Here is a 26,039-nt window from a genome sequence, read left to right on the forward strand (position 1 = left end):
TCCCCGGGTGGGCGTGGAGCTCGGTCCTGGGGACGAGGGGCGGGTTCTTCCCCGCAGTGGGCGTGGCGTTCTGCGGCCTCCGCCCTCGGGGGGGGTGCGGCGCTCCGTACTGGGGACGAGGGGCGGGCTCTTCCCCGCAGTGGGCGTGGCGTTCTGCGGTCTCCTCCCCGGGTGGGCGTGGAGCTCGGTCCTGGGGACGAGGGGCGGGTTCTTCCCCGCAGTGGGCGTGGCGTTCTGCGGCCTCCGCCCCCGGGGTGGGCGTGGAGCTGGGTCCTGGGGGCGAAGGGCGGGCTCTTCCCGGCAGTGGGCGTGGGGTTCTGCTGCGGGACCGCGGAATGGGCCTTGTGTCCTGCCCTCGGGGCCCGGGCTCCACCCTGGAGGTAGGCGTGGAGCGGGTCTCGGTGGTGAGCGCCGGCTCTTCCTCCCGCGCGTGGGCGCGCAAATCTGTGTTAGGGGCCGGGCTTCTTACCCGGGTTGGGGGCGCTGAAGGCAGGACCAGTGGCGGACGGGATGGGAGAGAGACGAATTCTGGGATTGAGAAAGCAGGACACTCTTGGCACGTTTACTGTCTCATGAGGACAGTTACGGAGAAGTCAGGCGCTCCGAATGAGCGGCCTTTGAGTGGTTCAGGCCTTGGCTCAAGCTAATCGGTAATAATGGGGGAAAGGAAACAGATTGTCAAGAAATTCCCATGAAGTTTTTATTTGTGTGTTTTTTTCAGTGCTGGGGATTCAACCCACTGCCTCCGCTATGCTAGGTAAACGCTCTCACAATGAGGTATGCTCCCAGACCCCTTTTTAAAGGATGGGCTATTTTACTTTATATGATTTTAATATTATTATTTGAATTTTTACTATATGCAATTTTTACTGTATGCAATATTAGTGTAAAACTGGGCGCTGGTCCTACTACTTGGGAGTCTGAGGCAGAAAATTATTGAGCCCAGGAATTAGAGGCCATTCTGAATAATATAGGGAGAGCCAGTGTCAGCGGTCTTCGTATATAAAAGTGTATTAAATTTGTATTTGAAAGAGAAAGGCAATTGAATAATAGGCTATTCAAAGATAAATACATTCTATTGTTAGTTCTCCAAGGAGGATGGGAGCCAGCATTTTCCAGGTAGTAACCAAGGAGGTTTGGGAAATGCTGAGCAGGTGTTCAGAAAACAGCCAGGATGGCAGGTCCAGGACCCTAATGGAGGGCCCTGGGAGGCTTTGGCTATCTCAGGACTCCGACCCAGTCCCAGAACACAATATAAATGCCCTCCACGGTGCCACCTGCTGAAGGGTCAGGGCAGGTACGGAGAGGAAAGTTGGGAAGGCCTCAGGACAAGAGGACCCCTGGAGGCAGAAGGGTGAGGTTTGAGAGCATGGGTTGGCAGGACAAGATTTCTAAGTTCCTATATCTGCCTCTTCAGGAAAATAGCATCCCCACCACAGGATGCCTCTTGCTTTAGATCAGGCTCACTCTTTGGTAGCTTCCAGAGTCCCTTGGTCCCCCTTGTAGACTGGTTGTGCTTGGAAGGGAAGCCATAGCCTCAGTCCTTGTCTCACTTGGTAGAATGAATGCCTCCCATCTGAGATGCTTCTTCTGAAGTCAAGGGACTATGCAGTTGAGAAGCTAAATGGTTCACAGCTTGGCTCTATCACTTATAATTATAGCTATTTTTTTAAGTTGTGGATGGAACTTTATTTATTTCTATGCGGTGCTGAGACTCAGACCCAGTGCCTCACACATGCTAGGTAAGTGCTCTACCACTGAGCTACAGCCCCAGCCCTATAGCTGTTGTTTATTGAGCAGATTCTATATGCAGGTCAGTTTGTATATTCTTTACATGTATTGCCTCATTATTACCTGTGGGGATGCAAGCAAGTCACAATATCTTTACATTTATTCATTAAACAGGACATTTATTTCATGGTATTTTAGACATAAAGCCATACTTCTCAAACTTTAATGAGCATGTGAATCACCAGGAAATCTGTTTAAACACAGATTCTGGCTCAGGTCTGTAGCAGGGCTCAAGGTTTTGTCTTTTCAACAAGTTCCTAGGGATTGATGCTGCTGGTCAAAGGACCACACTTCATGCTTTACATGCTAGGGCCTGAAGAACAGTACTTGGAAGTTGAAAGAATGTCTAAATTTGACATTAGTTAAGAAACATACATAAGCAGTAAATTGTTTAGAAACAAGCTGTGTAGGGCTCCCCAGCTTGTAGGTTTCCACTGTTTACAAGAATCAGGGTGGGTGTTAAAGCCCAGATTCTGGAGTCTAGAGGACATGGTGTGAATATCCACATTTAAAAGCTCTGTGACCTTCAAGTGACTTAAGACCTATGGGTGGGGTCGTCTTCGTGCTTGTGAGGGTGTGCAGTGTGGCTCACAAAGCTAGCAGGGTCTAGGATGCAGTAGTGCTCAGTAGGCGCATGTTCTTTTGGCAGAATTTTTTCAGTTTAATGGCTTGAAAACTGAAATGATACCAGAGGTGGAAAGGGAGGGGCGTGTGCACTCCCAAATGGTAAATGCACAAACTGCAAGCACCCTGCAGTGTCAATTTCGGCTTCCTAGTGAGGAGAGTGAGTGAGTAAACATGCTTTTCCCCCCTCCAGGTCTGTGGCTTCAGGCAAGTTCCCGTCATGGTGGCACAAGAGGGCTTGAACCCTCAGAATCTCTGAAACCCCCATGATCTGTAAGTAAGTCAGGCACACATCCCAGCACCGGGCTTCCTTTTCCTTAGCAGGATTCAGTTTTCATTGCTTCATTTCACTCTCCCAAGGCAGCTATTGAAGACCTTAGTGATGCTAACCTCCCAAAGCCTTAGTAGCTTGTCTCCTGTAACCCACTGAACTCTCAGAGTCCAGACCTGTACTTTCTGGAAGGAAGGTATTGAACAGTCCTCCAGGCCTGTCATTGGACAGCAGCTGCCAACAGGTAGATTTTAGGCTACAGGACAATCCTGGAGCCAAGAGCAGCATCTTGGCTGCCCTGGGGAGGTTCAGTTGCTTGGCTTCCCAACTAAACAGCAAGATTTATTCTGGGCCTAGCTTATCTCACTAAGCACCAAGACACCATAGACAAACTCTCAATGGTCAGTGTGACAAACAGGACCTTGCAGCCCTGGACTACACCAGAGCCTCACAGCAGGGCTTCTTAACCAGGGGAATATGGAGAAGCTTCCAGAATTCATAAAACCCTAAAATGTTGCGTGGTGCGCAAACTCTCAAGCTGTGTTCACCTTTTTGGGGGAACATGAGCAGTTTTTGCACATTTGCAGAGAAGTCTGTAACCCGCACAAGTTAAAAATAAAACAAAACAAACACTACCCCAAATTGCAGAAATGACTAACTCCAAATATTTTGTCCTTGGAATCCTGTGGCAAGCCTCCTTGCTATTGCAGTTAGTAAGCTGCAGCCCTCCCAAACCTGTCAGCAGAGCTGGGAGTGGGGAGCATGCTGAGGTGGTTGTACTAAGCCTCCGCATGCCCCTCTTCAGCACAGTGACTGCAGACTGAAAATGTTGCCCGGGGCTCCCTTGGCGGGGATTCCTTTTCAGGGCCTATGGATTTTTCTTCAACAGCTTCTCACTGATGTCAGATTTATACTTTGTACCTGTAGAGCACCAATGTCTAGACTCCAGAAGCAGCACATTCAAATCTTAGGCTCTGAGGTTTCCTCTGTACCCACAAAAGTGTGTGGGACCCACAGGGAGAGGCAAGCCACCTTCCTGTGACTTCTTAGGCATGGATGCTAGGTCTAATCCAGTGTGACTCTGGAGAATATTTCTTTTCATCTTCTGACCATACCCACAGCATGGCAGGTACCAAAAGGACAGGTGATGCGTGTCCCTTGTGCCACAACAAATTTGGCAAGGACAAGTTCATGTCATTTACTGTCACAGATGGATTAGACTCCAAGGGACCTTATAGCATGCCCGGGCAAAACATTTACAGACAAGGAGGCTGAGGTGCCTAAAGCCACATAGCTGGTCTGTGACCACACATGGACTAGAAAGCAGGTTTCAGAATTCCCAGTTTGGGGCATGTACCAGTGCTTCCCTTGCCCTGCTGCCCGAGGAAGCCACAGCACACAGATGTGTATGGATACAGAACTGTCCTAGGTATATGTACCACAGGGACCCAGAGAGTCACTCATTAGGAACCCACAAGCCATTTTAAATAATCAAAAAGCCCCTAAGTAACCATCCACTTAGTATCTATCTAAGTAACCATCCACAAAAACCTTTTACTTCGGAGAGAATTGAGCTGTGATTGGGCCTCTGATACCTGTTAACAGAGATGAACAGTTATGGTTTTGTTCTTTTGAAAATTGAGTATAGTTCATGCGAAGTGATTTCGGATGGATGGAAAATGAGGGAACCCCATGTGATTATGTGGCTAGAACCATTCAAGACATGAGGACCATGAGGCGGGGGTGTTGGGCAAAGAAACTCTGAGACTGGAGACCCCTGTAAGGAAATCTCCATGGCAAGGTACACAAGGCTGTATTTGAGGAGGTCACAGATGGGGACAGAGGCTGACTCCTGCCGTCCCACTGCAGCCACACCTAGGAATTCTTCGACTAATAAAGCAACTCCTTCATTGAAGGTCACGGTAAACAGCAGGACCTACTGCTTTGCTTGACTGAGTCCTAGTCCTCAGCCCGTGTGGACTTCCACCTCTATCTCTTCTCGCCCATCTCTCTTCCATCCAAATGAATGGCTTCAGATGACCAAGGGCCCTAAAGATGTCAGGTATTTTCCATTTTTTAAATGAGTTCCAAAGCCAAAGGACAGAAGAGGGAAGATCAATCTCAAAATGCTTACACCTCTAATTACAGTTCATTTCACTTGAGCAAATTCATCTTCTAGACCAAGTAGCAGAGGAGACTCTGGTGTCCTTGTAACAGTCTGCAAGAATGGCCCCCAGTGCAGAGCTGGCCCAATTAACTCCTGAGGATCAGCGATTCATTGACCAGGAAGCAGTGATTTCACAGTTGACCTGAACTGGTTGGAACTTCTTCTGCACCCAGTTACAGACCCGTAGGAATCCAGAGGTTTTGGGTGAGGGTCTCATTCATCACCCACTCCTGTACCTACCTGAAGACCTCTCTACCTGGGTCTGTTTGCCAGCAGAGGGTGCCTGCAGGCATTTTGTGATCCCACCCTGTTCTAATTGACAGAGGGCACAGCTGTGCAGTTACTGCTCTGGAAAACTAAACCCTCCGTCTTGGGGGTGCCAGCCAAGGAATGAGGTAGCAAGGCACAGGCCAGGAGAGCTGGTCTCGGAAGCCTTAGGTTTGTTCTAATGTCCTCTTGGCTTTGTGTTTTGTTCCCACTCATTTTCAAATCCAGAGTCTCTTTGCAAATGCCTCTGCTGCCACTATCAAGGAGAAACAAGGAAATCACATGGGAGCCAGAGCTTACAATGTAAGGGAGAGACGCCCCAGTAACTGGATGTGAGCAGCACCACCAGGGCAGGCAGACCAGAGGAGTGGGTGCCTGCAGATTCACTCTCCAAGCTGCACCTGGGTGCTCTTGAGGCTGTTCCTTGTTACGGGACAACACACATTTGCATTGTTGTAGAATGATGGGACATTTGTGTTGTAGATCCAGCAAGGCAAGGGGCAATCTGAAGAGTCCTTCCTGATGTCACAAAATGATAAACAAACAAAACCCTCAAAACATCACTCTCACTCCAACTGGCAGTGTCTCACACACTTAGTACACAAGTCAGTGCTATCGTTTGGATCTTGATTGATGCCCAAAGGCTGGGTGTTAAAGGCTGGTCCCCAGGGTGGTGCCACGCCAGGGTAGTGGAACCTTCAGGAACTGGAGCTCTCTGAGAGGTTCTTGGGTCATCTGGGGCCTGTCCTCACAGGGAATAGGGCCCTGGCCTCCCCATCTCCCCTCTGGCATCCTGGAGATGAATCGAGCTCTTGCTTCACCATGAGTTTCCTGCCATTGCCATCCAGCACGCCCAACAGAGGCCGGCGGAATGGGTCTGCCTGGTCTTAGATGGAACCTCCCAAACTGTGGGCCAAGATAAACCTTGACTCTTGATGTTAATGATCGCAGGCGTTTTGTCCTAGAGATGCAAGGTGAGCACAGTCAGTACACAGGGCCTGGGGGACGGTCGTGAGTGTCCCCCAGCTCTGCCTGGTGCACAGTCACAAGTGAGCCATGGTCTGTCCCTTTGAAGGGCATTCAAGTGTCAGGATTCATGCTCCATAACTGGGAATTGACTTCACCTGGGTTTAAAAAGATTCCGTCACAGCCAGAGTGTGACCACAGGGTGACATGAGGGATTTCTTACGTAGACACACATTCACGGGCTGCCTTATCCCCCACCAGGAGGCCTTTTATCTTAATGATGCTATTTTTGCAATCCCCACTTTTCTCTCCCCCCGGCCATGTCCCAAGCATCCAGAAGTGGCTTCTTTTATAATATCCTCGTTGGCGGCAGCTCCCCCTGCCCTAGGATGTATTTGGGGAAGCAGCCAGTCTGGTAAGCCAAGAGACCAAGTTATCCTGTTTGGGTGGGTACCACTTGTAAACTATATGAGGAACAAGGCAATCTTCTGCTATCATATGGAATTTTGTTTTGAAAGTCATTGCTGAAGGGAAGTGACACAAATGTCTAAGAAAAGATTTAATTATAGAAAACATGTAGTTTCTGCCACCAACCTAAGTCCTGGTAGCTTTTGGCTTTGAATCTGTCTTATTTTTATTTTTATTTTTTGTACTGGGATTTAACCCAGGGGTGCTTTACCACTGTACTATATTCTCAGGCCTTTAAAAATTTTGAACAGGGTCTCCCTTAAGTTGTTGAGGCTAGCCTCCAACTTGCCATCCTCCTGCCTCAGCCTGGGATTATAGGTGTGTAACATTGCACCCAGTTTAAATCTACCTAGTTACTTATACTAAAGTTATCTTCTACTCATCTTTGGGGTGGAAGCTCACTGGATAGGCCTGACTATTCCACAGCAAGTTTAAAAGCTTTACAGTGTCACACTGAAGAACAGTTGTTGCCAGGCACAGTTGTTGCCAGGTAGTGCATGACTGCAATCCCAGTGGCTTGGGAGGCTGAGGCAGGAAGATTGCAAGTTAAAAACCAGCCTCAGCAATTTAGCGAGGCCCTAGGCAACTTAGGGAGACCCTGTCTCTAAATACGATAAAAAAAGGGCTGGGGATGTGGGTCAGTGTTTAAGCGCCCCTGGGTTCAATCCCTGGTACCAAAAAAAAAAAAATTGTAAGTGGGCTTCTTGTTGTCACTGTTGTTTTGTTTTTGTTTCTTACCTATTTGAGGTACCATAAAAAGTTAAATAAAGCGGGCTGGGGAGATAGCTCAGTTGGTAAAGTGCTTGCCTTGCAAGCACAGGGCCCTGGGTTCAATCCCCAACGGCAAAAGCCAGGTGAGAGGAAGGGTCATTCTGAATGTGACAATCTGTTTGGCCACCCCATCCCTAGGGGGCTGAATTGGGAACATTTCTCCCCTCCCCACATACTGGTAAGATGAAAAAACAATCCCACTGCCAAAGGAGGAGACGCCACAGGGACAGAGGCGGCAACGCTCCAGTCTCATCTCACTGAGTGGGCATCTTTGCCCCTCTTGGGGCCTGTTTGGATCAAACCACAGAGGAAGAGCAGAAGATGGCAGGAGCCCTCAGGGCTACCCTCCAAGCTCAAGCCGGGGGGAAGGGACTGGGGAGAGTACGTACCCCCAGGTAACTGGAGCCCCGGGGATCCAGGCGAAGCTCTAAAAGCACCCCTACGCCCAGGGTGACAACTGCTGTCTCCTAAGAAGACGATGACACAGGAGCTTGGGTTAGCAGTTGGTCCAGCCCTGTCCTGGGACACGGCAGCCCGGAGGTGCAGCCTGACCTTCCGTTAGTAGCAGGGCTGGGACAGCACCTTTTCCGCCTGCCACCGCCTACAGAGGGGACTGCCAAGACAGATGAAGAAAACTGGTCAGAAGAAACCTGGGGGTGGATTCCCAGAGAGGCCTTCGTGGCTTCCCTGCAAAAGAAAACGGCACTGGTCCTGCCCGTGAAGACCCCTGAGGGAGGAGAGGGAAGGAGGAATACAGATAAATTTATTAGTTAAATACTGATTTTACAGCCATTTCACCTTAAGACAATGTTAACAGGTTCGTGGGTTGGGGAGGTAATGGAGGGCAGCCGTCAGGGAGGAAACAGTGTAAATGATGATTAAAACAGAATCTTGGTTCAAAGGTACTCTGCTACGGCCAGGAAGGCTGGGGTGGGGCTGGGAGTCTGGGGTAGGATGGAGTAATGCCACAGTCAGCTGCGGCTCTGCTGATAACAAGGCCAGGGAGGAAGTCTTTCTGAGCCAGCGTGTAGAGGAGGCGACTCCGAACAGCTGGGAGCTGCACGTCCCCTCCAGTCCTCCCTCCATGTCTTCTCATAGCCCTCGTCCTTTCTGCCAGTTCTGCTGTTTGCTTTGATTTGATCCTGCAAACTCTCTAGCTTTCCATCTCCCAGACAGAAGGACCCTGCCTGGGAAAGAGTGCAGGTCCCGGCGCTGGCGACTCAGCCACTGTCCGCAGGCTCAGAGAGCAGCCAGCTGGGGTTGGAGCAGGACGTGCCCCCGAGGCCCTCAGGATGAAGGTTCGCAGATGGTTTTAGCAGCAGGAGATTCTGTCCCTTCTCAGTCCCTCTGCATGTGACCCGGTGAACAGAGGATGCTGGAGGGCACACCAAGGGTGCTCTTCAGCTATAAGACCGAGCTCCCATTTGCTGAGGGAGAGGCATGTTTGGGCTGAAGACAGAGCCGATCACTCAGAACAGCAGAAGGGATTTCTATGGCACAGGCCCTGGTGGGAGAAGAGAAGGAGCAGAGTCCACAGCAGGGAAAGGACTGGGGGCAGCAGCACTGCCAGACTACTGTCTGATGGGGCCACGCTGTGTGGGGTGCAACCCTTTCCTCCATTTCCGGGACGCGCTCCGTAACATCTGCACGGCACCCAGTGCTGCTGGAGTCAGATCCGCTATGGGGGTGCAGGGATGTGCCGTGCCTTGGGAGTGTTGGGAAAGGGCAGGGGCTGCCCGAAGGGGCCTGTCACATTCAATACACATAAGCAGATGCCCTCTTCAGGCAGCAGTGGGGGGCCCAGAGCCCTGCCCCATCAGCCACCCTTGGAGTCCCAGTGCTGGGAACACTGTGGTAAGACCACCGCCTCAGGCCACAGCAGTGGGAAACGGAAGGACGACACCTTGTCTCTGTCAGGGGCAGCCGGGTGGGACAGGGAATGAGAAGTCACCAGCTCCATGGAAGAGACTTGTGCTTGCAGCAAAGGGTGGGTGCGTCTGTCAGGGTGTGGGCTCTCCAGGCCCCACTTGAAAAGGCATCTGAGAGAATCCAGCTCCCACTTCTCAGAACCAATTGACTTCAAGTTTCTTCCCAGTTGCTCTGGAGTCCTTCCCAGGCAGAGGGTGGCTCCCAGGTCCCAGGTCCGTGCAGGAATTTGAGGAGGGTAGGAGGGGAGATTACGCAGTGATTATGTCCCCGTGACTGTCAGCCAAGACCAGGCTGTTCCAAGAGTCCTGCTTGGAGCTGGCCTGTGGTGACTGACTGACAGGAGATGCGTAGCCTTGTGGGGAGAGCTTCAGGGCCGAGAGGACCGGGTGGATGGAGGGTCCGTGACCAGACACTGCACTGACGGAGAACGTCTGCAAGGCAGAGAGCACCCTGAGGCCGGTGGAATGTTCCTGAGGGCTCAGGTGGGGGGTAGTGGTGCGGGGGGAGCCACTGAGCAGAGGCCTAGGAGGACAGGGCAGGACAGGGTTTCCCTGGTCCCTGGGACCTGGATGCAGAGGGTCTGCGAGATTCACTGGAGCCTCTGAGTGCTACATAACCAGGCTGTGGCCCAGCAGGTTTGTGGAATGCATGGTTTCTCAGAAGGCTCTGCCAATCAGAGACATTTTCTACTCTCTCATCCCTATCTCTCTGTCAAGAGGCCATCCTCCGGGCCATGAAGTGCTCCTGTTCTATGGGACCAGGTTCCCCCAGGATCACCCTGACAACTGGAGGACGTGGCTTCTCAATGAAGTGCTGGGAAGAGACCACAGCAGGGACTGGTAAAGGTAGACTGTGACACACTGACCCCCTCATGTCATCCAAAGAGAAACCTGGCATGAGTGGCACATGCCTATGATCCCAGGACTCAAGAGGCTGAGGGGGACTGAAAGTTCTAGGCCAGCTTCAGGAACTGAGCAAGGCTCTAAGCAACTTAGTGAGACCCTGTCTCAAAATAAAAAGGGTTGGGGACGTGGCTCAGTGGTTGAGCACTCCCAGGTTTAATCTCTAGTACCAAAAACCCAGAGGGACCTTGTGAAATGGTGCCCTGCCCGATGTCTGCATCCACCCTGCCTCTGCGGTTTCCCAGCCAGTGCGCAGGCCAGCAGGGTCCTTCCTTCCCTTCTGGGCACCAGCCCCTGGCACCCTCTCCTTGTCTCCAAAGGCCATGGCACAGAGGATCTAAATGTGGACGTCCCACCTGCAACCAAACCGCTGTGGCTTGGTGAGACGCCCCGAGGGCTCAGAGGCAGGGCTTTGTGCCCAGCAAGGGCTGCTGCTGCCTGCCTCTTGCAGGTCTGGCTGCAGCTCCAGCACCAGCCTGGCCACCTGCCGGCTGGAGCTTACTGCCCACACGGCCTGCCCCCCTGCCCAGGGCGTACCTGGGACATGGAGCTGCTATGCCCATAGTGAGACGACAGCCCAGGCTCTGTCTTGATGGGGCGCATCTCGTCACTGCTGGTGGTGGTGCTGCTGGAGCCGCTGGAAGCACTGCTAGTGGGAGGAAGGCTCTCGCCGCCAGCAGGACCTGGAACAAGGCAGAGTCACGAGGCCCCGCCCAGGGCAGGGGTGAGCGGAGGGTGGCCCGGAGAGGGAGCCGGGGCAGGTCCCTGCTAATGGCTTTATTTACCTTTTCTGGGGAAAGAAGCAGGGGTCCCTGTCAGACCCTGAAGTGCAGAAGTGTCCTGTTCCAAGGGGACTCCCAAATGACAGGCTCGTCCCCTCCCCTCACGCCTCACACCCTTGAGGCCACGTTACAGGATTCAAGACCTTCTGGATTTCAAAAAGTGCAAACACTGTGTATTATGGAATACCTTCAGAAGCGTCTGGGACAGCAACCCACAATCAAATTCATATCTCCACAGCAAAACGTGAAGAGCTGCACTGACCCGGACAAATGGAGGCTATAAAAGGCCTTGTATGGGTTCAGAGTAGGTTCAACCACCAAGCCCAGCTCCCTGGGTCTGGAATTTGGATAGGATGGCACAGCTGAACTGAGTGCTTGCACTGCCCGCATGGCTACCTGTGAGAAAGTGAGGTGATACAGGGACAGTGCTGCAGGTACAAGCAGCAGGGAGGAAGAAGGAAGGGGCACTGGTGTGAGCAGGCCATGCTAGCAGGAAGTATTCTGCCAGAAGGAGCCAGCCAATGTTAAACCCAAGGAAGCAGATCTGTGACCACGTCCTTGGAGGTGGAAATGGGCAATTCACTGACCGCTGTGCTTTAGATTAGAAGATAAGCTTTTCACCGTATCAGCCAGTTTACTTCCTCTGCGACTGCAGCACTGGTCAGTCAGATCCCTAATTTGGTAGCCATATGGGGTAGGGAATGCCTGGGCAGGGGACATGAGTAGCCCTCATTACTAATCTAGAAGTTAAGAGGCAGAGCAGTATATTGAACAGACTACTAACCCTGGTATATAAAGACTTGGGTTTTAATTTCAGTTCTACACATGACTCTGGCTAAGTCAGGGCCCTCTCTGAGTCTCAGAGGGCTCATTAGAAAGACAGGGTTAATAAACACTTTCTCTGGAGTCCTGTGTGCACCACTGAGATGCTATTACAAGAGAGCTTCCTAAAGTACAAAGCACCATGTGACATTAACGACAGCTGGTTATAGGTCAGTCTATAGGAAACATGACTAACAGGACCCTTGTCGTTCTCAGACAACTAAAGGGATTGAGTTCTTGGGTGGCCAGAGCACCAAACGCAAAGGAACCAAGCAATGGGCTCCTGTCTGCCTCAGGCCCTCCACTGGTCCAGCTGTCCACTGCAGTTGAGGGCAATCAGACCCCAGCTTGAGTTGAGCCAGCTCCACAAGCTCCCCGTGTACCATGGCAACATTATTCATTCTGTCCTGCAGAGCTGAGGATGACTAGGGTGGCCACACACCTCAGCAGCCCAGGCCGGCTTTCACTGACCAAGGACAGGTGATTCGCACACACTCCCGGGACTCCTGGCCCCTTCACCCAGCAGAGCTCTGTTCCTCACCTGCTGCTGTCTTAGATTTATTCAGGTTCTTGGGCTTCCGTTTTCTGGTTTGAATCCCCTCTTTCCGCATCGCAAGAGGCCTGGGGACCTAGGGGTCACAAGTCAGCACATGTGGTTTTCCATTTGTACACACCTGCTACAGTGTTGAAATACACACTGCCAGGAAGCAACGCCTAAGCAACCCTCTACAACCCAGGCTGAGCACAGGCGCACAGCCCTGGGACTCTCCCGAGAAAGAAATCAAGTCTACTTTTAAAAACATATTGAGGGAAGAGTGCTTGCCTAGCACGCAGGGAGCCCTGGATTTGATCCCCAATATCAGAAAAAAAAATTTTAATTGGGTACCTGTTATGTGGTGGGTATTTTACTAGACCCTGGAGAACTAGAAAATCACAGTTCCCTCCCACCGGAAGTTCACGTTAGCGGGAAAGAGAGACAAGGAAAAACCATCACACTCTGTTAGATGACATGGGAAAACAGAAGAAACAGTCCACAGTGTCCTGGGGGAGAGGAGAGGCAGGAGGTATCAAGATAGGCGTGGCTGAGGTGCCCCCGAGCCATGAGAGCTCTGAGCACGAGGGGTGGGCGATGCAGGCGGCAGGCGCAGTGGGCACACCAGGCGCTGCAGGAATAGGAAGGCATGCTGGTGAGGAGGCTGAGCAAGCAGACTCAGACTGGGGTGGTGCTGGCACTGGAGACGCAGGGCACCGCATCACACCTGCTCCACCCTGCCGTCCTGCGGGAGCTGGCGATGGGTGCACAGGTGGAGAGGAGCCCACGGAACAACACCAGAGAGAGAATGCTGTGGCCAGGTCCCCACATGAACTGTGTGAGGACAACACTTGCCAGAGCAAGCAGTGACTGGCAGAGTCACACCCTTGTGCCATCACAGATGCTAAGCAAGTGTCCTGGGCTTGCAAAGGCCCAGAGCCATGTCTTTAGAGCCTGCGCCTTCCCTGCATCTGCTCTCTCTTAGGCCAGAACCAACCTGCTAGCTCTGCCTATGCCCTGCTTGTCTGTCACATGGAGCTAATAGAGGTCACACTTGCAAGTGTGGAAAGAGAAGCGAGTACTGACGCAAAGATGCACAGGGCCTGGTAAAGAAAGACAACGACCTATGTGGACTTGACTTGCCTCCCATTCAACTCTGGGTCAGAGCAGGCAGACACCCTGCCCATCACCTCCCGGGCCTCTACAGCCACCACCTTTTCCCACCTTTGGAGGAAGATGTCTTAGCCCAGCCCCAACCCAGCCCCAGCCCCAGTCGTGGCCCCAGTCCAGCCTCAGTCCTAGTCCTTGCCCTAGCCCCAGTTCAGCCTCAGCCCCAATCCTAGCCCCAGCCACAGCCGCAGCACAGCCCCAGCCTCAGTTGTGGCCCCATCCTCAACTCCAGCCCAGCCCCAGCGCCAGTCCTAGCCCCAGTCCCAGTCCCAGACCCAGTCCCAGCCCCAGCCCCAGCCCCACTCCCAGCCCCAGTCCCACTCCCAGCAAGTCCCAGCCCCAGTCCCAGTCCCAGCCCCAGCCCCACCCCAGCCCCAGCCCAGCCCCAGCCCAGCCCCAGCCCCAGTCCCAGTCCCAGCCCCAGTCCCAGCCCCAGTCCTAGCCCCAGCCCCAGCCCCACTCCCAGCCCCAGTCCCAGCCCCACTCCCAGCCCCAGCCCCACCCCAGCCCCAGTCCCACTCCCAGCCCCAGTCCCACTCCCAGCCCCAGCAACAGTCCCCAGCCCCAGCCCCAGCCCCACCCCAGCCCCAGTCCCACTCCCAGCAACAGTCCCACTCCCAGCAACAGTCCCAGCCCCAGTCCCAGACCAAGACCAAGTCCCAGCCCCACCCCAACCTCAGCCCCAGTCCAGCCCCAACCCTCCTAAAGCCCACCCAGATTTCAGAAAACTCCCACTCTCACATTTATCTCCATGCATTTCAGAACATTTGTTTTTCAACTGTAGTTAAATTCACATGTGTAGTCAAACACAAATATAAATTACAGGAAATTCACGGGCTCAACCTCTTTCAAGTGCTCTGTTCCACAGTGTTAGGCCCGTTCACACTGCTCTGCACCATCCCCACCCTCCCCCCAGAACACTTCCCGTCTTCCCAGTGAACCTCTGCACCCACTGGACACTAACTCCCATTCACCCCCTCCGCCGCTGGTGACCCCCTTCTACTTTCTGTCGCTATGCTTCGGCTGCTCTAGGGAACCTCACATAAGAGGGACCATGCAGTATTTCTCTCATGACTGAGGGTGTCACATAGCACAGTGTCTGAGGTTCACCCATTCTGTGCCGTGGGCCAGATGGTGCTTCCCCTTCAAGGCTGAGTAATCTGTCTGCGTAGCTCACACTGTTTATTCACCAGTCTATAGACACAGGTTGCCTCCGCATTATAACTACTGTGACTCGCACTGCCATTAACAGGGCTGTGGTTTGAATGCAGTAGTGTCCCCAAAGGTCCAGGTGGTTTGGTGCACAGGGTGGCACGCGGGGAGTGCTACGGACCTTTAAGAGGCAGGGCCTAGAAGGAGGGCTTTAGGTCATAGCGGGTGTGACCTCAAAGCAGATTAGGGGACCCCACTCCTGTCCCTCAGAGAGACAAGGGCTACCGCTGCGATGCACCACCTTCACTCGAGGTCCAGACCACAGGGCCACCTGATCGTGGAGCTGAACCTCCAGAACTAACAAAGCTAATCAGACCTGTTCCTTTACGAAGCTCATTGCCTCAGGCATTGCACTCTAGTAGTGTGAGGCTAAAAAACAGGGGTGCAAATGTCTCTTGGAGACCTAGTCTTTGAGTTTTTTGGACACATACCCAGAGTGGTATTGCTGTATCACATGGTGATTCTATTCTTGATTTTCTTGAGGACATGATCTTTTTTTAACCTGTAAATTATTACCCTACCAGTTTCTTTTGCTATTCCCCGGTTAAGGAACGATAGTTTTTTGCGGGGGTTGTTTTGTGGTGTTGCAGTGCTGGGGGTTGAAGGAACAAGTTTCTACGACCATTTTCCTCTTCACAGCCCCCCCCCCCCCATTTTCATTATGATAGTGAGTTGACAAACATCCTTGTAAAGAAGTATATTTTCTACATGTTCATGACTACATTTCTAGACACTTGTTTGCTCATTATGACAAGAAATTATGAGATTAATAAGCCCTGCCAGCAGTCCTATCCCCATGAGGCAAGTGAATTTAACAGTCTATTTATGTATTCTTATATTTTAAAAAATTCTCAAACCTGTGTACACATACAAATCTACACAAGTGTGTGTGTGTGTGTGTGTGTGTGTGTGTGTGTGTGTGTGTGTTTTCATCCCTCACTCATCTGATCACTCATCTCTGTCTTCGTGGGCATCTGTGGCCCCCCATCCCCTATCGTCTGGGTCATGCTATACGTATTACTTGCAGGGTGCTTTTTCATTTTCTAGATCAAGATACATGGCTTCATTATTTTTAAGTTTCTACCCCATATTGCATATTATGGGGTATACCATAATTATTCAGTCATTCCTGGTGGGGCTCTGAAATTTTTAAACTAGTTTTGTCACTATGAAAATGACAGCAATGAACGGTTCAAATGTTACCATGTGGTGGTTCTTCGATTTTTTTTTTTACAAGCTGTTTTCCCAGCAGTAGAGCAGCTATATGCAACGGTATGTGTGTTTCTAACTTGTTTATCAGTACTGCCCGGTTAATTTCCTAAAAGAACACACGCAGTAATTCACATATGAATCAACACTACACAAGAGTACCTATTTCCCCAAATCCACACCAGCACTAGATTTTACCATCCACTTACATTTTTGCCAAAAATGGAATTTCATGATTGCTTTAGTTTACACTGTCTGATTCCAGTGAGGTCAGGCATGTGTGCACGTTTCACGGCTGCCTCGGGGGTTCCTGTGAGCTTTCTGCACCTTTTGCCCATCTGGTAAGGGAGCGGGAAGACCAACTGTACTTTTCTTCTTAGGCTATAGACTCTGTTTTTGATTTTGGTTTGTTTGTTTTGTCTTGTTTTAGTTTAGTTTACCTTTGAACAAGAAATATCTGTATATAGGTCATGTAAAAGGTACAAAGAGGGTACGCAGTGAGAACCATGTTCCTCTAATCCTTGTTCCAAAACCCATTTCTTCTTCTTTCGCTCCCCTATCCTCACTCCTCCCCTCCCTTCCTCCTCACCTCTTCCCTCTCCTCTCCCCTTCCTCCTCGTGTGGTGCTGGGAATGGAATCCAGGGCCCTGGGCATGCTATGCAAATGTTCTACCACTGAGCTACCACTTCAGTAACCTGTCCCCCATTTCTGTTCTTGGAGCACCCCTGCTACCAATTTATTTATTTTTCTTTCTTCCTTTTCCTTTTCTTTCTTTCTGTTTTTTCTTTCAGTACTGGGGACTGAACCCAGGAGTGCTTTACCACTGAAATATATCCCCAACTCTTTTTATTTTTAGTTTTGAAACAGGGTCTCACTAAATTGCCCACACTGGCCTTGAATTTCCCATCCTCCTGCCTCAGCCTCCAGAGTCATCAATTTCTTATGTATTCTTCCAGAAATACTGTATGTGTATGAGCATCTGCATATAAATTATGTGCTTCCTCTTCATTTATAAAAATGGTGCCATACTCGGGCTGGGGAGATAGCTCAGTTGGTAGAGTGCTTGCCTCACAAGCACAAGGCCCTGGGTTCAATCCCTAGCATCACACACACACACACACACACACACACAAATGGTGCCACACTATGTACAGTGTGCTGCACCTTGCCCTAAAAGCAACAAAATACAACACTATGTAATGGAAATCGTCCCAAATCAGAACATAAAGAGCTTCCCAGGGACTTTTTGTGTTGTGGAACTATTACGTGCATGTCACGAAAGTTTTTACTTCCTTGAGGTGTCATTTTCTACACAAATATTAAAATGTTTAACAATCAAATACATTTAACTTTTCTCATAGGGCTTAAGTGTTTTAAAAGCTTGCTTAAGGAGTTCTTCTCCCAGGCCCAATGTTATGTAACACCTCCTCTTTTGTTTCCTGAGTTTTATTATCTGGCATTTTTATTGTACATATTTTATTTTCTAGTATTTTCACTGTAATATTTTATTGTCCAGTATTTTCATCTTCTTATGAAGACGTTGTATATGTGGTGTCTTTAAATCACTTAAATTTATTTTTGTTTAAAGCACAGGTGGAGGTCATGTTTTACTTTTATTTCTAAATGGTCACCCCCCTCCCCAACTGGGGATCCAACCCAGGGCCTTGTTCAGGCCAAGTGATCACTCTACCACGGAGGCACACCTTACCCAAAACACTTGTTCTGTTGTGTTTTATCCTGAGACTGGGGATTGAATCAAAGGCACTCTGCCACTGAGCAACCTCCCTAGCCTGTCATTTTATTTGAGACAGGTCTCACCACATTACCCAGGCTGAGTTCCAGTTTGCAAACCTCCTGCCTCAGTCTCTCCAGTAGCTGGGATGACAGACCTGCTCCTCCACACCCAGCCCCAGACACTTATCTTTAGACAAGCTAACATTTTATCCTTTGAGCAGAAACATTTGTATAGTATCATCTTTAAAATGGGAATTAAAATGTGAAACCTGAATGAGAGCAGCACAGTGGCAAAGATTCCCTTTCAAATATGTATTTTTTAAATTTTAAGAATGGAAAACAAAAATTTAAAAAAAAATACGAATTCTAGTCTGAAGAAGAGAAGCAGATGGGAATGAAAGATCCTGGACACCACCTGGCCCTTCAGGAGTTCCCGCAAGAGGGCATTGTGGGCGGGTGACTGCCGGGCGGGGTGGCGAGTGGGCGGGGCACGGCGGCAGAGGGTGGGGCCGGCGGGAGGGGCGGGGTGGCGAGTGGGCGGGGCACGGCGGCAGAGGGTGGGGCCGGCGGGAGGGGCGGGGTGGCGAGTGGGCGGGGCACGGCGGCAGAGGGTGGGGCCGGCGGGAGGGGCGGGGTGGCGAGTGGGCGGGGCACGGCGGCAGAGGGTGGGGCCGGCAGGGCAGACTCCGAATCCACTCACCCCGTGGAGCTTCATGTAGAGGCCGCAGGCGTTGCACACCGGCTCACCCTCGGCGTTGCGGCGCCACAACGTGGTGGTCGTCGTCTGGCAGTTGGCACAGGAGAGGCCCACTCGGCGGGAGGCGGACTGCAAACAGGAAACAAACCTTTGTATACAACTGGAAGACAGGGGAAGGCCACCAGGCCCCGTGCATGACCTCGGACCAGTTGCAGCGCCTGGTTCCAGTTAACTAAGCTACTTCAAGACCTTGGCAGTGCGAGCAGAGTGCACTGCGGCCTGAAATCCTGTCATTCAACATCGCGCCAAAACCACTGCAGGCCGAGAAACTTCTCCCCAAAGTAGAATTAATGTTTGCTTCTGGGTCTGGTAAGGGCGGTGGAAGAACCTGATGGACCTCAGAAGCAGGGCTAAGGGTTTATCCCTGCTATTTCTTCCTCCCCAACATGCAGACAAGAGAGCTGGTGTTGATCAAAATCAAATGACATAAGACGAACACAGATCTGGGAGCAAACACCAGGGCCTCAGCCTTCCTAGGCTCGGGTTTTATTAACTGATCCACTGAAAACAATGAAGCAGGCTCGGGGTCGAGCCCAGTGGCGAGGGAGGGTTGGAAGCCAAGCCTATCCGGGTGGAGCCGCCCAGTCTGTGAGTGGGCGGGGCCACCCACCACCCCTTTCACCTCCCAGCTCCACACAGTGATGGGTCGAGCTGGTTGGTCTGGTGCATTCTTGGAGCTCAGGCTAATTCCAAAGGTGTGGAAGTAACAACCACTGCGCTTCCCTCTCCCCACCTAACCCCCCAACCTACACCCTTGAGTTCCAAAATTTCAAAACCAGAGCGTTTCCTCCAAGATCAGAGCCCTGGAGCCAGGTGCCAAGGAGGAGACAAGGTGGCTGCCCCAGGCTGGAGGAGGGACTGTCGGCACTTGCTTACCAGGCGGCGCTGGGGCTTGATGAGGGGCCGGTTGATGCCGTTCATCTTGTGGTAAAGGCCGCAGGCGTTACACAGGTAGTGCCCGGTGCCATCCCGCCTCCAGAGCGGGGTGGACATGGCCCCGCAGTTGACACACTCTCTGCCTTCTGAGAAGTCGTCAAACATATCTACTGGTGGGGAAACAGGAGAGAGCACAAGGTTACATCCTCCTTCCTGCCCAGCAGACTTCCATCCCAGAATCTAGCGCCCAGAAAGACCGACCTCTTCCTTGGAGGGAGGGGAAGACCACCTGTGGCTGCCCTCCTCTTCCTCACTCTGACCTTTACCTGGGGCAGTGGCTCAAGGGCTCCATTACTTCCCAGCCATCCCAGACGCAGAAGGGCTTCCTTGACAAAGCAAGAGCCCTATCCCCGGCAGGGGCTGGGAGAGGGACATCCTGACTTCAACCCAGCTCTCTCTCTGTCTCTCTGAGTCTTCAACCCAAGGTTCTCATCTAACAGTACTGCTCAAACTTCTTTCCTTTTTTTTCTTTCAAATTTAAGATTGCTTTTCTCTTTGGATAAAAATGTAATAAATATTTACGCTTGGAGAATCACAGAGTACCAAAATGTGTAAAGAAAACACAGTGTTATGATCATTTTGCTTTATTATGTTCTGTGCAAGATTTTATATGAGGTATATGGTTTTGAGTAATTGAGGTCAAGTTATTTAACTTCGAGTCTTTTTCCTACATTAGAAATTCTTTATAAACTCATTTTAGCATAGTATAATAGTCTATCACATATATGCTATCTTTTGACTACTACCATTCAATAATTACTCTTTATCCAATTACCAATTTTTATGTTGTAAATATTGCTCATTTTATACATAAATCTGCTACGTATCTGGTTATTCCTTAGGATACTCTCCTAGAAGCAGAATCCCCTGCCCCTGCTGCCCTTTACTTTATGCAGTGCTATATCCCAGTCCTTTCATTTTCTTTTTTCTTTTTTTTTTTTTTTTTTTTGCGGTACTGGGGATCGAACTCAGGGCCAGGCGCTTGCGAGGCAAGCACTCTACCAGCTGAGCTATCTCCTCAGCCCCTCATTTTCTTTTTAAGACAGGATCTCACTAAGTTGCCCAAGCTGGCCTCTAACTTGTGATCTTCCTGCCTCAGCCTCCCAGGTCACTGGAATTACAGGTGTGCACCACTATTCTTGACTCCTAGAAGTACAATTTCTAGGTCAAAGGGACTTGATTTCTACTTGAGTTCTTGAATTTTCAAATTTCCCTGCAAAAAAAGACTTCATTTACTCATTTTCCCTCCTTTAATATATCTGCCTGATCTGCTGTGTCCTTGGAATTTTTCCTTGTTTACTGGTACACAAAGGACCACAGCCAGGAGTAGCCCCCAGAGCAAGCCAGACAGGCTCAGAGGCCGCCGTCACCTGTCGCTTCACTCACTCGGCCTTCCCCTTCTCTTCCAGTTCTGCAGAATTTCACAGCTGGCAAATTCCTCATGAGTCCCCTCTCATTGCCTGGGTGAGAGAAGCTAGGCCAATTTTCTCATTCCTCCATTCTATATAAAGCCTGACTCAGAACTTCCAGCAGTCCCTCTGACTCCATGCTATTTGATTTTCTGTCCCTAAACACAGCCACTATGGTCTTCAGATCTTCTTGTCCTGCTGCCAGAGGCAAGGTGGATTCTCCAGTGAAAATGGGAAGTCCTTTGCGGGGTGGGGGGTAGTGAAATCCTCTTCCCACTTCAGGCCCTGCCTTGGGGGTTAAGGCTGCACATTTTACTAGTTCTATGGCCCAGCTACCAGCTGTAAGGGAATGTGACTGAAGGAGAATGAGGGGCCCTCCCCCCAACTCTGGGTACACAAACAGTCATTTGCACCTGCAAACAGGTAGCTGTGTCCCCACCAAGTAAACACTGTGCAGGTGCGAGGGGCTGTTTGCTCAGGCCAGGGAGCTAAGCACAGCCGTCACAGGAGAGGCTATTTTTACACCTGGGTCACACTCAGGGCCTTCCACCAAGGTCACCTGCATTCAGAGGTGACTTCTGTCCATGGTTTGCCCCCACCTGGACCAACACCATCATCACCACCTCCACAGCTTTTGCCTTTGCCCTGTCAGACCTGCTTGATCCAAATCCAGGCCCCGCATGAGGGAACTCAAAGGCCCAGGCAATCACAGAGCGACCTTAGACCAAGCCAATTCCCCACCAGGAGGGACACCAGCAGGCAATGCCAGTGTTTTGCTCACAATGAACACTAGATGGCACTACAATCTCAAAATCGAACCAGGACTCAGGCGGTCCAGCTTCAGCCATGCCTGAGGTCTTTTCAGATCACCTTTCCAGCCCAGATCTAGTGCAAACTTTCATTCCATTTTTCTTTATTACAAAGAAATGTAAATATATTCAAAAGTGCATATAAAATGAACTAGTATTTAACCATCTGGCTCCAATAATTCTGTGGTCGATCCTGTCTCTTCTAAACCTCTGCCCACTTTCTACCCCATCCTATAATTTTAAAGGAAATCACAGATATTTCATTCATAAGGATCTTAGTCTGTTGCTCTAACAGGTAAAGATTTACACTCAGCTCCTTTTAAATAAAACTAGACCAGCTTCTTCCCTGATTCTGCTTCATTTTAACTCTGGTCAAAAATCTCATCATCTGTTTCTCTTTCAGGGAGGGAGATCCCCTCTTCTCTGCACACTTACTGTTTTACACTGGAGGACAGGATCTTTCCAAGGGACCTAACAAATCTTGGGATGTGTCCTTTCTGCTGGTTACTACCTTCCCAGCCTCAAGAACCCAATACCAAGGTTTGCCTCCAAACTCCTGCAAGTGTGCCTCAAAGAATGGGCTACACATTTGAGAACCATTTACTGGCCGGGTAAGTCACTGGAGGTTGGCAAATATGTATTTGTCACTGACAAATATTTGCTGAACATCTGCTATTTAAGCAGGCTGATAGATGTCACAGGAGCTAAGAGGGCACCCTACTCTCTGAATGCTAATATCTAGTTGGGCAAATTGGACCTGAGTATCAATAAAGAGTAACAGGATTACACAATCCGTTTTCAGAACATACCCTCATCTGAGTTGGGGATTGGTGGCAGATATTGCTGGCCTGGGATAGGAAGTGTGGAAGTCCAGCCCAGGCAGAAGGGCAGGTGTTGAACAGCAGCCAGGCAAGCGAAGGCCATGCTTCTGCAAGGCACCAGTCAGATCCCGGGCTCCCCACCCACCACCACGTACCCCAAACCTGCAGAGGCCTCCATACTTCCTACCACAACATCCAACTTGTTCAATGAAATGTTACATAAAAATTAAATGATTATCACAAAGACAATGTAACCATAGAGGAAAATGCTTATTTTATAATGTTAAGTTGAACAATAGCACATAAAACTCCGCAGACGCGTGAAGGCAGCCAAGACTACCACAAAAGAGCCTTAACTGACGGATCGCACGGGCTCCACCTCTTAAAACCCATCATCCTGCAATGTCATAATTACCTGTTTTTAAAAATTTAATAAGAAAACAGGAAAGCAGATGACCCCAAGCTGCCAGTCTACAATGCAGAAGGACAATTTTACCCTCTTACATCTGACACTGACACGAAGATAGTTGCTTCTCTGAAAGAAGAACGAAGAGAATAAAGTCCGAACCCTGCTGTGCAGGGGAGGTGAGGTGGCAGGCTGTGAGCCTGAGCCAGCACTGAGGTCGGCGGAACCTCGGCGGTAACCGCGTCCTGGTCCTCAGGAAGGGCTGGAAGGAACTTCCCAGAGGGCAAGTGTGCCAGCGCAGCCGTCTCTGACTGGGGACGGCCCCACCACCCAGGGCCAGGCATCAGGAGAACTGGTCCAACCACTTGGGAGGCGGTGGGAGCCCAACCCTGGGAAGTGGGTCAGCATCCCCCAGTGGGGAGGAAAGCCTCCTAATGACAGCTGTAAAGCACTTTGCAAATAAGAGGGAAAACGGGCAACAAGGCTGCAGAGTGCTTTGCAAACACCCAATGAGATAACAGTGATGGATCATCATGAGGAGGCTGGGCCAGAAGGGCAGGAGGCCGGGGAGTGCAGGCAGACCATGGTGCAGGTGCTTGGGGAGGGCTGAGGACAGGGAAAGGAGCTGGGCGACTTGGGAAGCTGACCTTTTCTCAAACCATCAGGGCCAGGCTAGAATTGTCCACTGCTCCCAGGCCTGGCCAAGCTTGAGTCTGCAGGCAGAGAGCCAACTGAAGCAAGACTGAGAGTGCACAGCTAGCGGGCTCTTCACTGCTGCTCATGGGAAATATTAACTAAGGGCCATTTTAGCAATCAAAAGCTCAGAACGAATGAGGGATGGGACTCCAACCCCTCACTGCCATTCCCTGCCCCGCTCTAAACATGAGTTTCTAGGGTTGGCTCAGTGGTAGAGTGCTTGCCCAGCACACACAAGGCCCTGGGTTCCATCCCCAGCACTGGAAAAAGGAAAAGAAAAAAATCAGGTTTGTTTTTTTTTGGGGGTGTGGGTACTGGGGATTGAACTCAGGGGCACTAGACTACTGAACCAAATCCCCAACCCTATTTTGTATTTTATTTAGTGACAGAGTCCCACTGAGTTGCTTAGTGCCTTGATTTGGCTGAGGCTAGCTTTGGACCTGCAATCCTCCTGCCTCGGCCTCCTGAGCTCTTAGGATTACAGGCATGCACCACCACACCCAGCTAAGAAAAAAATCTTTTTAAAGGGGAAATGAGTCCAGTCTTCTGATGAGCAATGGATATTCCTAAGAATCATGACAGACTACTCTACCCAAGAGCCTGAAAGAAAAATGAAGTCAGAAGGTTGAAGGATCCTAGCCCTGACTTCCCAGAGGAGTGACACAATTAAAGGTCACCCTCTCCCTGACCTCCTGCATCCCTCTGGGTGAACCTACTCACCTCAGTTCTGCCTGAGGAACTCTCACAAGGACGCAAGTCAAGGTCCCAAGATGGCAAGGCCGAGGAAGAAGGCAAGGAGAGGAGGGGAATTGGGAGTCCAGGCTTTGACTGGCAACCCTCTGGGCACTGCCCATAAGCAGGTTTGTCTCATGACTGCTGGACAGCAAGCTCGTCTGGCAGGTGCTTGTGTGCCAGTCTGACATACAGGTGCCACGAGCCAGGTCCTACCCTGTGGCAGATGTGCCACTTGGAAATTCCACTTGTAGGAGAGTTGGATCTTGAGCCAGAGCCACTTTGGAGGGATGGGTTTTGGAACCGATGTGGTTACTGCAGCTTAAACATCTGCTGGTGTCTGCTACACAGGTCTCTGTGACAAGTGCTGGACACATAGGCACGCAGCAAAGTTGGAGCAAAATCTCTGCCCAAAGGTGTACAGGCTGGGAATACACAACTCACAACAAATGATTCTATTCAACGTGACAAGCTGCAGCAGGCCTGGGCTTCAGCCCTGCCTCCATGTCTGCTGTCCTAGGTCACTCTGTAATCTTTTCCAGGAAGGACAATATGTACACGCAATGACCACTACCCATGCAGCTATTCTGATGTTACTAAAGGGACCGGGAGGAACCAGGGGGGTCCAAGAGGGCTGACTTCTGGGAAAAGCCAGGCTCTGCCTAGTAAGGGGGCCTCCTGCCCAGAGATCTTCCTGCAGAGCTGAGGGGCTTCAGGAACAATATCCCAGCCCCACCCAAATGTCCCTTGCTGAACCCCAGCCCCACGTCACATCCAAAGTTCACCAGAAATTGGGCCTGGATTTCCTGACAGGCCCAGATCCATTCCTGCAGCTGGCGCCTGGGTCTGGGGCGCGAGGTGCAAACAAATCTGAGGTTTTTCTGGCAGCCCTTGAGCCTCACATCTTCTGGGCTTCATCAAGCTCCAGCAGATGCCTGTGACAGGAGGCTCCGAGGGGAGGGCCCGGCTCCCGCATGTTCAGCACAGCATTAAAGCACCTATTTTGGAAGCTGCAGCGTGCTGAACAGGAGTGGCTGCTCCAGTCAGTCCACGCTGGAGTCTCTCTGCCGAGCCAGGACCCTGCTTCTGGCTGCCAAGGACAGAACGCAGGCATTCACCCCGGAGCCAGCCCAGAACTGACGCGAGCCACAAAACATGACGCGGGTTCAAAAATAAAATGCCAGGACATTCTGAAAGGAAAGAGGAACATCAAAAGCAAGAAAGGAAAGAGAAGACGGGGGAAGAGGGAAAGAGGCAAACAGAAGAGGAAGAGGAAGAGGTAAAGAACAAATGACCCGGGTAATACCTGTAGTCCATCGCTGGAGCTAACAGCACTGACGTGCAGAGGCCCTTCAAATTACAAGACAAAAGATGCATTTCAAGACTCCAAGGGGCAAGCGCAGCCTGTCACTGACGGAAGCCGGGCATTGTCTTCCCTCTCTGTGGACTGGCTGCTCCTCCCTTGAAAGGTCTAACAGCTCCCAAACATCTACTTCTGTCCCTACCTGGTCTGTGTCACTGTGGGGTCAGCACCGGGATTGACGCAGGAGAGGAGAGGCAACGGAGGAATGTGGGTAAGCAAAAAAAAAGGACCAAGAGATCTTAATCACAGAGCAGTGCTAGGACCGAGGCCAGGCTGGTCAGCCAGTCTCCGCCACATGGGCAGGAGTCCACCCGCTCTGCCTGCCGATGCCTTGCCTCTTCCCCGGGCCCAGCTCGTCCTCCAGCAGCAGTAGCTGGCTGTAGCCAAGAACTCAGTCCCCACAGGGCACGTGGGCAGCAAGGGCTGAAAGAAGGGCAGCCCCAGGGCACACCATCTTCCCAGCTCCTGTGATCTTAGGAACTTCGCAGACAC

General features: G+C 51.0%; 1 protein-coding gene and 1 long non-coding RNA gene across 6 annotated transcripts in view; one reads left to right on the forward strand and one right to left on the reverse strand.

Annotated features, from left to right (window-relative positions):
* The first annotated feature begins 255 nt into the window (after positions 1 to 255).
* Positions 256 to 24,166, forward strand: LOC306662702. Its single transcript, XR_013764206.1, has 4 exons — positions 256 to 380; positions 722 to 777; positions 2,609 to 2,688; positions 21,933 to 24,166. It is a non-coding gene; the product is annotated as an uncharacterized lncRNA (long non-coding RNA).
* Positions 8,072 to 26,039, reverse strand: part of GATA4 (GATA binding protein 4) — a 79,134-nt gene continuing 61,166 nt past the window's right edge. For 4 of the 5 annotated variants that reach the window (XM_079142690.1, XM_079142691.1, XM_079142689.1 and 1 more), the window contains exons 3-7: positions 19,252 to 19,421; positions 18,319 to 18,444; positions 12,302 to 12,389; positions 10,694 to 10,839; positions 8,072 to 9,685 (exon numbers count right to left, since the gene is read on the reverse strand). In XM_079142690.1, coding sequence (XP_078998816.1) covers positions 9,503 to 9,685; positions 10,694 to 10,839; positions 12,302 to 12,389; positions 18,319 to 18,444; positions 19,252 to 19,421 — 713 coding nt within the window. In that variant the 3' untranslated portion in view covers positions 8,072 to 9,502. The remainder of the gene's footprint in view (positions 9,686 to 10,693; positions 10,840 to 12,301; positions 12,390 to 18,318; positions 18,445 to 19,251; positions 19,422 to 26,039) is intronic. The other variant, XM_079142692.1, reaches the window with a different exon arrangement.

The sequence above is a fragment of the Sciurus vulgaris genome, assembly GCF_902686455.1.
Source record: "Sciurus vulgaris genome assembly, chromosome: 5".
Taxonomy (NCBI): domain Eukaryota; kingdom Metazoa; phylum Chordata; class Mammalia; order Rodentia; family Sciuridae; genus Sciurus; species Sciurus vulgaris.